Source organism: Bubalus kerabau, chromosome 6, assembly GCF_029407905.1.
Source record: "Bubalus kerabau isolate K-KA32 ecotype Philippines breed swamp buffalo chromosome 6, PCC_UOA_SB_1v2, whole genome shotgun sequence".
Taxonomy (NCBI): domain Eukaryota; kingdom Metazoa; phylum Chordata; class Mammalia; order Artiodactyla; family Bovidae; genus Bubalus; species Bubalus kerabau.
The window spans coordinates 86,863,767-86,879,867 of NC_073629.1; the positions used below are offsets into that span (position 1 = coordinate 86,863,767).

The 16,101-nt window shown below is 43.9% G+C and overlaps 1 protein-coding gene across 17 annotated transcripts in view; it reads right to left on the bottom strand.

Moving 5' to 3' along the window:
• Nucleotides 1-16,101, bottom strand: part of FGGY (FGGY carbohydrate kinase domain containing) — a 514,571-nt gene that overhangs the window by 165,251 nt on the left and 333,219 nt on the right. Inside the window, exon 1 of one of the 17 annotated variants that reach the window (XM_055585697.1) lies at nt 5,905-5,925. The exons of the other annotated variants lie outside the window; for them this stretch is intronic. Coding sequence (XP_055441672.1) covers nt 5,905-5,910 — 6 coding nt within the window. The 5' untranslated portion in view covers nt 5,911-5,925. Of the gene's footprint in view, nt 1-5,904; nt 5,926-16,101 lie in introns of those variants that run through there. 17 annotated transcript variants of the gene reach the window in all.

Here is a 16,101-nt window from a genome sequence, read left to right on the forward strand (position 1 = left end):
GCATGAAAGTGAAAAGTGAAAGTGAAGTCGCTCAGTCCTGTCCGACCCTCAGTGACCCCATGGACTGCAGCCTTCCAGGCTCCTCCATCCATGGGATTTTCCAGGCAAGAGTACTGGAGCGGGGTGCCAATGAGCCATGTCCAAATCATGATTCAAACTTACTTTAAGAACTAGAACATTAAGCAAAATACAACAAGAAAATAGTTCAGTTCAGTTCAGTCGCTCAGTCGTGTCTGACTCTTTGTGACCCCATGAATCACAGCACGCCAGGCCTCCCAGAAGCCTCCCATCACCAACTCCCAGAGTTCACTCAGACTCATGTCCATCAAGTCAGTGATGCCATCCAGCCATCTCATCCTCTGTCATCCCCTTCTCCTCCTGCCCCCAATCCCTCCCAGCATCAGAGTCTTTTCCAATGAGTCAACTCTTCACAAGAGGTGGCCAAAGTATTGGAGTTTCAGCTTTAGCATCATTCCTTCCAAAGAACACTCAGGGCTGATCTCCTTTAGAATGGACTGGTTGGATCTCCTTGCAGTCCAAGGGACTCTCAAGAGTCTTCCCCAACACCACAGTTCAAAAGCATCAATTCTTCAGTGCTCAGCTTTCTTCACAGCCCAAATTTCACATCCATACATGACCACTGGAAAAACCATAGCCTTGACTAGATGGACCTTTGTTGGCAAAGTAATGTCTCTGCTTTTGAATATGCTATCTAGGTTGGTCATAACTTTCCTTCCAAGGAGTAAGCGTCTTTTAATTTCATTTATTAAATCGTAAAGTCAAAATTTTACACTTAAAAGATACTGGTAATATTCCCTTCTGGAATATTCCTTTTAATGGGTGATGTTACATGAGCATTCAATTTAGTATGAATTGTATGGAAACCTTTGACATATTGTTTAATTATGTGTGATAGAAATAAAGTTATAAAAACCTACAATAAGACAAAATATTTGGTTGCACACTTTATGCCAGGCACTAAGATCAGCAACAAGGTTAATAAAATAATAAGGCAGAATAATAATAATAATAGAAGAAGAAGAACAGTGAGGAGAGAGAAGGGAGAAGAAGAAGAATAACAATAAGGCACAGCCCTTTTCCACAAGGTGCTCCTGGTCAGACTCGGTAGATAGAGGTGGAAATTAACAAATTACAACAAAACATGCCAAGTGCTACAGTGAGTTGGGTGAGGAGTGTGGTAGGAGCCCAAACTGCCTGGGAGAAGAGCGAGCACTTCACAGAAGTGGCCACGTGGGATCCAGGCCTTAAGGGATGAATAAGCGCTTCCTTTGGTGGACAGGGAGGGTATCCCAGGTAACAAGCCTCAGAGGCATGAAGCTATGCAAGCATCTCAGTTTTTACGAGGACTTAAATTCTCCACTTTACATAAAAGTTCACAAGGTCTGAAGGATGGGTATATTTTTGCAACAACATATCCTATTGCTTGTCAAAGATTCCATTTTAAAAATCTGGTGACGGGAAAAAAGCCTCAGTGAAACCACCCTCAAAGTCAGAAAGAAGAAATAATAATATATAAATAATAATAAGTAATAAAATAGCAATTGCTAATAGTTATTGCGGGTTTATTACATGCCAGACTCTTCGAGGCACTTTACAGACATTATCGTATTTAATACTCATGACAACCCAATGAGATAGATACTATTATTATACTTACTTCACAAATGAGGAAATCTAAGCTGAAGGAGGTCAAATAACTTGTAAATACAAAAGGAGTAATTGCAAGGTCCAGGAAGGATCTAAGCTATGATCTACCAACTTATTTTTCTCTCCAGATTATATTTTCCTTACCCATAAAATAGCCTGGACTAGAGATGTTTAATATCTCTTTTGTCTTTGAGATTCTCTGATTCCTGAAAGTTGAGTCATTCTCTCTTAGCTGGCCAATCGGAACTCTCCAGAACACTATTAATATTTCAACACAGACTCTGCTCTCACATGGCCTGGGGCTCATGGGGTCATCTGGGGTTGCTTCTTGGGGCATCTCTAAGTACCCAACTTTGCTCTAACAACTCTCTGACCTATGGCCAACATTATTGGGGGCTTCTCCAGATTGCCAACTTCATGGGTTATATTCAATGGCTATTATCTATAATATCTTACATTAGCTGGGTAAATATTCAGCAACTACTTACTGGATACACACTGACTTCAAACTACTGTTTTAAATATAAAAAGAAAGATGGGTGTTGAGACCCATGTAAATGACATAATCCCTGTTTACAATCTAGTAGGCACTGGAGAACAGGATGAGCTGGGTAGTCACTCAGGCATCAAGTGACTTCTGAATGTACATTTGCATTCAGACTTAAAATAATCCTACTAATACATGGAGTCAAACACACACAGTCCATTTTACAGGTGAAGACACAAGAATGGGGACCGTAATCGAACTACCCAGGATCACAAGGATCAGAAATGGTGGAGTTGGGATTAGAAGTCTCTCTCCATGTGCTCCTGCCTCTTTTCATGTCTGTATCCGAGCTGGCTCCAGGAGTGGATGCCACTGGCTGACTTTTCATCTAGGGCTATGCTACAGTCAGCTGAGTTTCCCTGTGGTGATAAAACCCAGGCGCCTGCTCACACCTTTCTGGGGGCAGTGACTGGGTTCAGGGCAGAGAGCTGCTCCAGCAACGTCCACTCTGCCTTCCCCCATCCCATCATCCCAAGATTGGCCTAAGCCTCTGGCAGGGGCAGGAGGCAGGCTGCAGGCGCCAGTGGTCCTGGGAGGGAACAGAAGGTTTTGTTTTGAGTGCCTCCAGCCAGGTTGGGAATGTAAGAGGGTAGCCGCAGGCATGTGTGGGCCTGGGTATTTCCGTGGTGGCTCATCTCTCCCTCCAAATGGACTGTGCTATCGTCTTACTAGAAAAAACCATTTATACACATTCCAGCCAGCTCCCAGCTCACTACACAGTACAAAAAAAGAGCACAGAGAATTCTGTTTATGAATGGGGGCTCTTAGCATTCACCTCTATTTTTGCACTTCTCAGGCTGAATTGCAATGAGCCTCTCCTACAAAATGGTGAGGAACCATGTGTTATCTTAAAGGTAGTAAATAAACATGGTTTGGTAATATGAGCATAGACCTTGGAGTTAGGAAAAGTGTTGTTAGACGCTCAGTTGCGTCTCACTCTTTGTGACCCCATGGACTGTAGCCTGCCAGGCTCCTCTGTCCACCAAATTCTCCAGGCAAGCATACTGGAGTGGGTTGTCATTTCCTACAGGAGATCTTTCTGACCCAAGGATCGAACCCAGGTCTCCTGTGTTGCTGGTAGATTCTTTACCAAAAGCTGGCTGTCAGTTATGGTTGGGTTGCATCCTAGCCGTGAACCTTTGAATCTCGTTGAGTCCCTTTCCTCAACTATAAATGGGGATAATTCCAGACCCTATCCCTCATCAGCTCCATCTCTCTGGTGGGCTCTTCTTCCTCTTTCCTCCTGGATTTGTCTCACTTACCACATCTCTCAGGGTCAGCTCACTCTCATGTAGTTATAACAATTTTTATGCTGCTGAGTTTCAGATTTTTATTCCAAATGCAGACCTCACTCCTGAGTTCCATATAGGACATTTGACCCGAATGTCTAATCAACATGTCCAATATAGATAGACCTTGTCATTCTTCCTCCCAGGGCTCCTCCTGTCTTGGGGTCCCTGTCTTACTACATGGTACCCTATTTACTTAACCAGCAGAATATCATCCTGGACTTCTCCATCTCACTCATTGCTCCACGTTAGGTCGCATGTACGGTCAACTCTATTTTCAAACAGAAACCTTTATGTTTCTCCCCACTGCCATTACATTAGTCAGTCCTTTACCTTTTCTTGCTTGGGTTCTTGCAACAGCAATTAAACTGGTTTATTTTCCTCAAATACTGTCCTCCTCCCTGCAGTCTGCAAGCCCCATCAGAGACTAACTTCCATGCCTGCAGCCCAGTGGTCTTTCTAATACACAAATATAATTCTATCACTTCCTTTACTTACATCCTTTAGACATTGACCAGACATTCCCACCTCTCTGACCTGATCTACGTATGATTTGGCCAAATAGACCTTTGGTTCATGTGGTCATTTCCTCCACTCTTTGCCCTATCATTTTTATTTTTTACTGCAGTAAGCTCATCACAGCATAGAAATTCCACAAGTGAGCCATTTTCTTTCTCATCTCTGAATCTGCATCAATTCTCCTCTTTCTTTCTAAAAGGCAGCCCCAGGAATTCCCAGGTAGTCCAATGTTTGAGACTGTGCTTCCAGTGCAGAGGGTGCTGGTTCAATCCCTGGTTGGGGACCTAATATCCCACATGCTGTGGGGCACGGCCATAAAAAAAAAAAAAAAAGAAAGAAAGAAAGAAAGAAAGAAAACCTAGCTGCTTATTTGAAATACACATTAAAAAAGAAACAAAACAAACAAACCAAAAAAGGCAAGAAAAGAGGGCAGCCCCCCTCACCACCCCCTGACTAACTCTAAAATGTCCTTTTGTAAGACTCCATTCCATATTACCTTTACCTGCTCTGGGAAACCTTCTCTGAACTCCGACTTTTCTCCTAGTTCCCAGGTGGGTGTGCCTCCTTGCATCTTCCCTTAGCTCTCAGTACTTCCATGATGTAGGCAATTCTAACATTACATGTGTAAATATGTATACTGAGGTCTATAAATACAACTTATATCTACAGAGTATGCTTTGTAAATGAAATCATCACACATATGCAAGAAATGGCTAAAATTACTATTAATAGTTTTAATAAATTTACTAATAATTAATTAATATTAGTTATCTCACATGCATTAAGAACAACCATAGAATAAAACACATATCCAATCACTGTAAGTGATCTGTGGCTAATAAAGCTCAGGTCTGCCAAGTTTTCCTCTCCTCTATTTGGAGGTTTTGGAAAGGTTCAGAGTCCTCCAATAAAGTCTGCCTTTCCTAGAAACTCAATCCCTTTATTTCAGCTGGAGCAAAACAAGAACACATAAACTCCGTTCACAGATATCTTCTGGGGCTTAGCAGTCTAAGTGGGCAGGCGGGGAGGGTACTGGGCAGGTGTGTCACCCAAACAAATGGTCCCCAGTCTGGGGATGGAGGGAAGCTGCTAGATATTGCCTGGAATGTCCTGAATTATTTGCAAAGGATTCTGGACCCTTTAAACCTCCTTCTTTATCATCTTGAAACCGGTATGTGATCATAACAGCAATGTCATTCATCTGTTTCTTATCCACTCACATTAAACACACCCAAAGTTGACTGCAAGAGAGACTGAATAGCCAAGAAGACGTTGGGGGTCCTTCTGAAGTTCCCCCAGCTTCCTTTCCCCTGCAGACCAGAAGCCACGCTCAACCTTCTCTGTACAAATGCCTGATGCACTCCAGGGAGCTCAGACTGGCTTCAGCTTTGGAAGCTTTGACAGCTGTGTGACCCCAAAGATGTAAAATCATATCTGGCCTCTTTTTCACAGCCCAAACAGTCTGTGGTGGGTAAACCACAGTTTCTTCTGTAATGGGGGAGGGGCCACCGGGGAGTGGGGGAGGGAGCTAAAGAGGAGGAGGGGTGCTCTGTGTGCGCAGTATTTATCCATCAGACAGATTCTTAGCTCTGATGCTCTGATGTTACATAGTGAATTGGACCCTCAGAATCAGAACTGTATTTTCTATTTTTGTCACACCCCCCATGAATGAGCGAGCACAGTGCTATTAAGTGGTTCTCAAATATGGTTCAACCAATGCTCTTTTGATTTCAAATTAGCTGCTATATAAAGCAGCTCCCCCTTACAGAATTTCAGTTCAGTTCAGTTGCTCAGTTGTGTCCGACTCTTTGCGACCCCATGAACTGCAGCACACCAGGCCTCCGTGTCCATCACCAACTCCTGGAGTTCACTCAGACTCACGTCCATCGAGTCGGTGATGCCATCCAGCCATCTCATCCTCTGTCGTCCCCTTCTCCTCCTGCCCCCAATCCATCTCAGCATCAGAGGCTTTTCCAATGAGTCAACTCTTCGCATGAGGTGGCCAAAGTATAGAATTTAGGTGCCCTTTAAAAAGGTGCCCAGAACAGAGCATCAGAAATATATGATATCTCTTATATGCAGAATCTAAAAAGAAATGATATAAATGAACCTCCTTACAAAATGGACAGAGACTCACAGACTTAGAGAACGAACTTATGGTTGCCAGGGGGAAGGATAGGGGGAAGGGATAATTAGGGAGTTGGGGATGGACATGAACACACTGCTATATTTAAAATGGATAACCAGTTAGGTCCTCCTGTATAGCACAAGGAACTCTGCCCAATCTTATGTGGCAGTCTGGATGGGAGGGGAGTTTGGGGGAGAATGGATACATGTATATGTATGGCTGAGTCCCTTGGCTACCCACCTGAAACTATCACAACATTGTTAATTGGCTATACTCTAGTATAAAATAAAAAGCTTAAAGGAAAAAAAAAAAAGTTATAGCAAGGGGGGAAAAATGATACCAGTGAGTAGTTTCATAACTGAGGCTGAGCAAATCAGCAGGTCCAGAGGGGGATGACACAGCCTTTTCCCTTGTGACAGACCCTTGGCACCTATGAGACAGCGCCTCCATCAGACGTGCTCTGACTCTGCCTGCTAAGTTGTGGACATTTCTCTCCCAGCCCTGCTCCTGATCTCTTTCTGCATGTCCCTTATTAAGACCGTGGTCTGGCCTCAGCTATCTCATAAATCTGACCATGGACTCTGCTTTTCTGGTTTAATATTCAATGTTCTGTCTTAACTTGCTATGTGACCTAGCCCCTTGGGGGTAGTCATCTGAAAAATGGGGTGCAGAGGACCTCTTTTTACAGATTTGTAAAGACTAAATGTGCCACAGTCTATTATAGGCATTGGTGCCGTGCCTGGTACATTCAGTGACCCAGGGAAATGAAGCCTGTATTAATATCATCACCTCCATACCGGCCAAAGTGTACTTCTTATTTATGGATTGGCATACACGTGGGTGTTTAATTTTAAAATGTACGCTCTGACATGCTCTTGAGTAGAAAGCTCAAGTAGGCTACAGAAGCTGCACTGACTCTAGGAGAGAACGCAAGATAAGAATCAAACTCTCCCTCGGATGAGTTCCGTTTTATTGGCAAGATCTGCCACTGGGATTAAACACAATCGAGGCTTTACCCTGGTAAAAGCATACAATATAAAAGCAAAGAGAGCCTTGGCTGATTTATAGTGGAGCCTCTTTTGATAAAAGAATTTCTGTGCATACATATTTGGAAGTGCTCCCCAGACACCCCATTCCTGCTAATCAGGGGATACTCAGGAACTTGAGCCACGTCCATGCAAGTCTAGACCTGAAGAATCCTCCTCTGCAGAATTTTCTCTCCATTTTTGGCCTCATAGAAGATAAAGCCAGAAGAGAAACTAAAAACTATCCATATTTATATGATACTTCCCTCAGTGAGTAACTACAAAAGTATTATAAACAGAGAAGTTTATTCAAAACTCAGGGTGAAGGGGTTTACCCCTTACATTTTCTCTGTAACAACAGAGACTGAGAACACCAAAACATAGTGATGGCTGGATGCAAGTGAGGAGAAAGAAGATGGGGAGAAATGGTGTGAAATTCAACCTTCTCTGGCTACCAGCATGTCCAGAGCAGACAAGTGATTATGGCCCTCTGTCCTGCCATTTCTGGAGCAGGCATCCAGGGTGCTGAAGAGTCACTGCCATCAAATGCCATGACATGCCCTGAAACGTCTCTGTCATCTGATGGGGGTGGGGGCACTTTCACATATATTCCAAGATGCTGGGATGGCCTGTGCTGTATGTGATTCTGATGGGAAAGGGAGCTGAGCTTTAGAGATAGTAACTCAAGTTCCCAGCTTCCAAAAGGCAGAATCGGGATTTAGACCCAGATGGGATGTAAGAGTCCCTAACTTTTCTGAGACATTGTTTTAGAGGAAAAAGGTTGTAAGAACACAGGAGACAGAGAGCCCTCTCTTCCATATTTGGTCTGGAGCAAGCCTGGTGCCTTCTGGACCTCGAATGGAATATGTAACTTGCAAATTCAACAGGCATGATGAGATTTTCCTATATTGGGGAGAGAAAGAGAAAAAAGAGAGAGAACCCACACATTCCAGAGTATTTTTTTCTTCCTCTCTATGCACGCATAGTTCTCAGTTGTGTTCGACTCTTTGCGAACCCAGGACTGTAGCCTGCCAGGCTCCTCTGTCCTTGGGATTCTCAAGGCAAGAATGCTAGAGTGGGTTGCCATTTCCTCCTCCAGGGGATCTTCCCCACCCAGGGATCGAACCTGCATGTCCAGCGTTTCCTGCATTGCAGGTGGGCTCTTTACTACCAAGCCACCAGGGAAGCCTCCGATCTATACTCAATAGAAATTCTTTAAGAATATTAAGGGAGTTTCATGTTTAGATAAAAATAACTTACTTAATAAATTGCTTTCCTATTTAAATGAGATCTTATAAAAGAGAAATGGCTTGTACCACAGAGGCAAGGGGACTAAAGAAGAAAGGATGCTGGCTGCTCAGAGGGGAAGTTGATTGAGGGGGTGTGCCCTCTGCCTGCACTCTTATAGAAGACCACGCTAATATAGGCGATATGTAAACACTGCAGAACAATCAGAAACAAATGAAAGGAGGGCTGCAGAGTAACAAAGTTCAGCTGTGGGCAATGGCCTGGAGGCAGCTTTTGTTATGCACAGATTATCTGCATGTGAGGCAGGCCTGATTTCAACTAGGCTATAGGCTAGTTAGTGTATGAGAATGGATCAGGGCCCATCTGGATTTCCTTAGGAAAAAAGCATGGGGGAGTGGGTAGAAAAAGAGAAAAAAGCAGGTATCTGCAAAATATAAAATAAATGACCTGATGTAGGTCAGGGTTACAGTTCTGGAAGAGTGGTTTAAATAAAGTTTCTGTTATAGATCAGTCATGTATTTAGCCTGTGCTAAGTCGTGTCTGACTCTTTGTGACACCATGGACTGTACTCTGCCAGGCTCCTCTGTCCATGGAATTTTCCAAGCAAAGAATATTGGCTGCTGCTGCTGCTGCTGCTGTTGCTAAGTCGCTTCAGTCGTGCCTAACTCTGTGGAGTGGGTTGCTATTTCCTTCTTCAGCAGATCTTCCTTACCCAGGGATAGAACCTGTGTCTCCTGGATTGGCAGGTGGAATCTTTACCATTGAGCTACCTGGAAAGCATTATTTAGCTCACAATGTAACAAATGACAATTACTGGGTTGGCCAAGAAGTTTGTTCTGGTTTTTCCATTACATCTTATGGAAAAATGAAATTATTGGCCAACTCAATACAATGGTTTATATGTTTATATATTTAAAGGCACTGCAAATAAACACAGGGGAAAAGGGAAGGGAAGACAGCTAACATTTGCCAAACAGTTACTATGTCTGATGGTTTTTACATATTTATCGATTTTCTTCGATTTACAGAGGGCCTCCCTGGTGTCTCAGACAGTAAAAGCATCTGCCTACAATGCGGGAGACCAGGGTTTGATCCCTGGGTAGGTAAGGTCCCCTGGAGAAGGAAATGGCAATCCACTCCAGTACTCTTGCCTGGAAAAGCCCACGGATGGAGGAACCTGGTAGGTTACAGTCCATGGGGTTGCAAAGACTACGACATGACTGAGCGACTTCACTTTGATTTACAGATGAAGAAACCATAGCTCACAAAATTCAAAGCCCTGTTCATGGCCACACAGGTACCAAGGGACAGAAAGGGGATTGGTCTGGGTCTGTCTGACTCCAAAAGCCATGCTCTTCCTATTATAGCTAGCTGCTTCTTGGCTCTCTGGGAATCAGAAAAGTCAAATGGATGTAAGAGGGTCAGTGGAAGCAGCCCTTCCCATTCTGGGTGTGAGCCTGGGCTGTGGGTTTACAGAGAGGGGCCCTTGGTCCTTGCAAGGATAAGGGCACCGCCTAAGGGTTCCCTTAATGAGCAAACCAAGCCTGGGTTCTGGAGCTCAGTGTGCTTCCCTAGGGTCCTGCTTCCCTCTCTCCACTCATCATGCAGCAATCAGAGATAAGATTAAATGAGACTGGCCACCAGGGCCAGCCTGGCTTCCAGGATGTGTGAATTCCGCCAGAACGCTCTGTGTGTTGATACCCTCTGTGTGTGGTGTGGGCTTATTCGCCATTGGCCTAGCAATCTGAGAATCTGGCTCTCACCTGAGGGACAGATGTCAGGGTAAGGAGTCAGAGCTATTTTTCCACTTCACTGGCAGGCTGTCGGAGGGTGGTGACTGAGCACACAGCCATGGTGGAAAGAGACACTCCTCGACCCTCCACGCTGGCCTCTGGGGGATACAGAGAGGGGAGCGCTGGTTAATGGGGTCTGGGGCTGGTGAGACTCCTTCCTCAAGGCCAAATAGTGCCATAAAGAAGAGGATTTCAGTTGAGCCAGATAGGGAGTTAAAACTTGTGCGGTGAGTTATTAAAGTGAAAAGTGTTAGTAGTTCAGTCGTGTCTGACTCTGTGACCCCCTGGCTCTGCGATGACCAGGCTCCTCTGTCCATGGAATTTTCTAGGCAAGAATACTGGAATAGGTAGCCATTCCCTTTTCTATGGGATCTTCCTGACCCAGGAATCAAACCCAGGTCTCCCTCATTGCACACAGGTTCTTTACCAAGTTATGAGACTCTGGTGAATCCTGGTTTCTCCCATGTCATTGACAGACAAGAGTATTTACCTTCCAGAAGGTTCAGGAATACTACAGGCAACAGAGAGAAAACCCTGACATGGTGCCTGCACACAGTAAATAATCAACAAGCGATAGCTGATTATTTAACTTCCTGAACCAGGAAATGTTAAGCCAGGCAATGTTTGATCTACATTTTTCTGAGTGAAGAGAGCAGACTGGCCTGGTTAATCCTGCTCAGGTGCAAATAACTGAGATGCCGGCAGAGGGTGTGAATGGCTGGAGATACAGTAGGGTTTGGGTGGAAGGAATGTGGGTCTCATTTGTTTTTAGCCAGACCATGAGGATGGCTTGGATCTCAAGTTGTGTCCCTAATGGGTTGATGGTAAAAAAAAAAAAACAACCCAACTAATGTTTACACTTGAGGCATTTCTGTTAATTGAGGCTCTGCACTCATCTGTGAAGAGCTTCCGCAGCGGCCTTCTAGAGCTGGGGCTATGAGCTGTGACTGTGCATGCAAAGCACCTCGTGTGGTTTCTGACACCCAGCAGGTCCCTAAGACGGGGGAAGAGAGGAGGGCCCAGGCAACACCTGGGGCCTCTGTGGAATCAAGATTCTCTGGAACAGAGACACTTCACACACTGCTTCAGCAAACATTTAATTGAGCACCTACTCTGTGTCAGGCCCCGGAGAAATAAAGATGAAAAGAAGTCTGTCCTTGTCCTAGTCTGCAGTGTCGTCATGATGTCCAACAAGGCAAGAGACTCTGATAAACTTTTCAATAAAGGCGTAAGTTCTTAGCAAATAATGGCTTGGCTAGAGTGTAGACTATATAGTAATAATAACAAAAATCATACAGATGTTGAATTGGCACAAGGTGTGAGCAAAAGACTGTGTTAGTGGCTTTATCTGCACTATCTCACGTAATAATTATTACAGGCCTGTAAGGTAGCTATCTGTATTCCCATTTTTACAGATGAAGGAACTGAGGTTCAGCAGGGTTATATAACTTGCCCAACGTCAGGCCGCCATGGAGGAGGACAAGAAAATATTAAATGTCAGACCTATGAGTGGACAGCAGGCAGAGGTCAGATGATGAAAGCCTTTTCACGACATGCTGAAGAGTAGAGATTTTTTTTCTTGCAGACAATAGGGGAAATATATTCCCAGTTTCTGTTTTGGTTACTTTGCAGCTGGAAGTCCACAAACCCACTGCTTCCCCCATCTCAAGCACATATTCGGGATTACCAGAGGCCAAACTTGCATAGTGGTTCAGTTTGGTCTGTTTTGATTCACAACTGAATGCATAATGAATGATAATTGTCTGTTATGTGGCCCGAAAGTTCCTGCGGTCACAGCCTACGTAAGTGTCCACACAGAGCCCGACCTTCCCCAGCCTCAGGAGTCTCCAAGCTCTGGATTGGCCTCCTGGTGCATAAGGATGTGTGGTTTTTTCTACTTTGCTAAGTCAACAGTTCTAGGCAGGGTAACAGGCGTTGCCTCAAATACATCTCCCCAGAAAGTCCTTCATCTCATTTAATCCATCTACTCTTCCCAAACTGTGCCCTTTACCACCTTCTGCCACTCCATTCTTTGAATGTTTCAGACCTGCTACTTTGACCATGGACCTTTAAACCACCTGACCAACCCAAGCCAGAAAACTCAAAACATAAATGCGAGCCTTGGACCTCTCAAAGCGGATGGGGCCTGTCAGCCCTTCAGACCTACTTCTGTCTTGATTTAGGTAACATTTCACCCAAGACCTTCATCTCTATCTGTCACTCATGACATGCCTGGTCTCGAGGTTCTGGCCTTTGAATTTAGTCTAAATCCTGACTGCTCTTGGCAATGTTGGCTGAGAAGCCCTCCCCCAGCTCTCCTTGCTCTGACAGCAGTTTTTCCTTTAGTGGCAGTAAAGAGCAGATACTATGAGACCATCAGATCTGGGTGAGGAAGCTGCACCTGCCATGCCAGAAGTTCTCAGTGCAGCACCCAGGCACAGGGGACACTAGGGAATCATTGTAGCATTATGGAATGGTGGGTTTCGTTGGATCCTCAAGACTGGGAGAGCCCTCAGGAATACCTTCAAGATACCAAGATGAGCATTCAACACCACCACATCTCCAAGGCTTGTCCCATTTCCAACCTGAGTCCTACATGAACAATTGTTTAATTAAAAATTCATCAAAAGCCAACTTTGGGTCGGGGTTGTAGCAGGCGCTCATGATACAGAAATGAATAGGCTACAATACCGGCCCTTGAATTCACACCACTGAGCAAGGATACCCAACTAACAACAAACAAACAACACAACAAGTACTGCGATAAAGGTATATACTATGGGGGCACGCAGATATCCCACCTAGTGGAGTCTGAAAGCTTCCAGAAAGAGATGATGTCTGAACTAAGATATGACAGCTAAGTGGGAATTAACCAGGAGGAGTGGGAAAGGGCCACTGAAAGGGGGAAGGAGGGGAAACGGGGAGTGCAGCATCGCAGGGTTGTAGGAGAAGAAGGGAAAGGAGACGCTGTGTAATGTGGGGTCAGAGAGCTCAACATGGGCCACTCTGTGCACAGGGTCACGGAATTTGCGGAGAACTTCGGGTGCTGACTGTGGGGGGATCAGAAGGGGAAGGGTCATACAATTCCAACTGGTAAAGGAGATGGTGGCCAAGACCTCTGTCCTCTCTGGGACTCCACTTTGCCATCTGTAAATCAGAGAACTCAACTGGATGATCTTTAAAGTTCCTTCTGGGTCCCTTATTCTGATTCTTCTTTGAAAGGATGATCACAGTTCTAGAAATATTTTTCACGCTCTTATAGAGATGGTAGCTAAATCTTACCAATGGGTGCCTTAAAGATCTTTTAAGCTCCAAAGGAAGGGAGAAAGAACACAGCATTTGGCTCTCAGTGACCTGAGCTCAGACACTTGTGCTACTGACTGACTGCATGACCAGGTAAATCACTCACATTCTCTTTCATCTGTAAGAGGGACAGCAGCGCTTTAGAGGGTTACTACAAGCAGTGAAGAACACCAAATGCTTCAAAAATACCTGGCCCATAGCAGTTACTCAAGAAATGTCCACTGACTATTAATGGGACACGGCAGACTGGAGCTCAGTATATGCTAGACCTTGAGCATCAGAGATGAATGAGCCACCGTCATGGCCCTTGGGAGCTCAAGGAGTAGGCTTGGGAGCTCAAGGGCTAGTGGCAGAGACACCCATTTGCTACATTTTTATTAAAAAAAAACAAAACAAAAAACCTTTTTATTTTGTCTTGGAATATAGCTGATTGACAATGTTGTGACAGTTTCAGGTGAACAGCAAAGGGACTCAGCCATATATACATGTATCCATTCTCCCCCAGACTCCTCTCTCATTTAGCCTGCCACATAACACTGAGCAGAATTCCCTGTGTTATACAGTAGGTCCTTGCTGGTCTTCCATTTTGAGTAAAGCAGTGTGTACATGTCCATCCCCAACTCCCTAACTGTCTCGCGCTACCATTCTTTCCCCTGGCAACCACAAGTTCATTTTCTAAGTCTGTGAATTTGTTTCTGTTTTGTAAGTAAGTTCATTTGTATCATTTCTTTTTAGATTCCACATATAAGGGATATTATACAATATTTCTCCTTCTCTGTCTGACTTACTTCACTCAGTATGACAATCTCTAGCTTCATCCACGTTGCTGCAAATGGCAATATTTCATTCTTTTTAATGGCTAATATTCCATTGTATATATGAACCACATCTTGTTTATCCATTCCTCTGTTGCCATTTTCTACTTCATAAAATAAAATGAATGCAATGACATTCATAAGAATAAAGTACTACGGCAACACAAACAAACTTGCGATGACTTTTGCCTGGGATCATGGGAGGAGGCTCAGGTATTAGAGATGAGGCTCTAGTTGAGCTGGTGACCAACAGTAGATAAACAAGCTGTTTAATCTACTATTTAACATATCTCATTCCATAGAAGTTGTGAGAGAATTTATCTCCAAGTCTAATTTTGTCTATTATAGAGGTTCTCAACAAGGGATTCTAATGAAATTCCTTCTCATGCAAATGATCTCAGGGAATAAAAACAGGGAGGAAGTTAAAAAAAAAAAAACCTGAGAAAAAGCATAAGTTATTTGTAAATTTTTAATTTCAAATTTCATCATGAAATATTACCATCTTCTTAGCCAAAAACATAATGGGATCTTACTAGGGAGGCACTGAGCTAAAGTGACTGACCAGCCTCATCTCCCAAACCATTTCAGGGAAGACAGAAATGATTTCATGTGCTCAATGACCCCATGTCATTTCCCCCATGCACAAATTAATATATCTTAAAATTACTCAGTGAATTAAAATTATTAAAATAGTTAATAAAAACTAGTTTCTAAACTTCCATTTTTATTGGGTTTGTAAATAAAAACAAATTGTCCACTTAAAAAAAAAATAGATGACAAGCTTACCAAAGTCATTATTGACAGACACCATTGTGCTTTATAACATTAATGGTTGGAGGCTAACAGTTGGGGGCATTTCAGCTGTTCCATAGGCCAAGTGAGAGAAAAATTCCTTACTTAGCATGGCCACAGGGCAGGCCAGTCAATGGAAGAGATGGGCTTTCTCCTTGACAAGTAAATGAAAGAAGCTTGAAAAAAATGATGGACATAAAATGTGTGCTTGGGACTTTCTTATGATGAAGAAGAGAAGAGAACAAGTAAGGAGGAAGAGGGGGAAGAGGAAAAAGAGAAAGAGAAAGCAGAAAGCTGAGGGATTAGGAAGTCTAGATTTAGGATTTATCCTGCTGTATGGAATTCAAAGACAGCTATCTACAATTCTACAACACGAGAAGGACCTGTGGTTGTTGAATCAGTTCAGTTCAGTTCAGTCGCTCAGTCGTGTCTGACTCTTTGCGACCCCATGAATCGCAGCATGCCAGGCCTCCCTGTCCATCACCAACTCCTGGAGTTCACTCAGACTCACGTCCATCGAATCAGTGATGCCATCCAGCCATCTCATCCTCTGTCATCCCCTTCTCCTCTTGCCCCCAATCCCTCCCAGCATCAGAGTCTTTTCCAATGAGTCAACTCTTCCCATGAGGTGGCCAAAGTACTGGAGTTTCAGCTTTAGCATCATTCTCTCCAAAGAAATCCCAGGGCTGATCTTCAGAATGGACTGGTTGGATCTCCTTGCAGTCCAAGGGACTCTCAAGAGTCTTCTCCAACACCACAGTTCAAAAGCATCAATTCTTCGGCACTCAGCCTTCTTCACAGTCCAACTCTCACATCCATACACGACCACAGGAAAAACCATAGCCTTGACTAGACGGACCTTTGTTGGCAAAGTAATGTCTCTGCTTTTGAATATGCTATCTAGGTTGGTGATAACTTTCCTTCCAAGGAAGTTGGTTGTTGAATGAGTCATCTCTAAAATCTAAACATCGAGA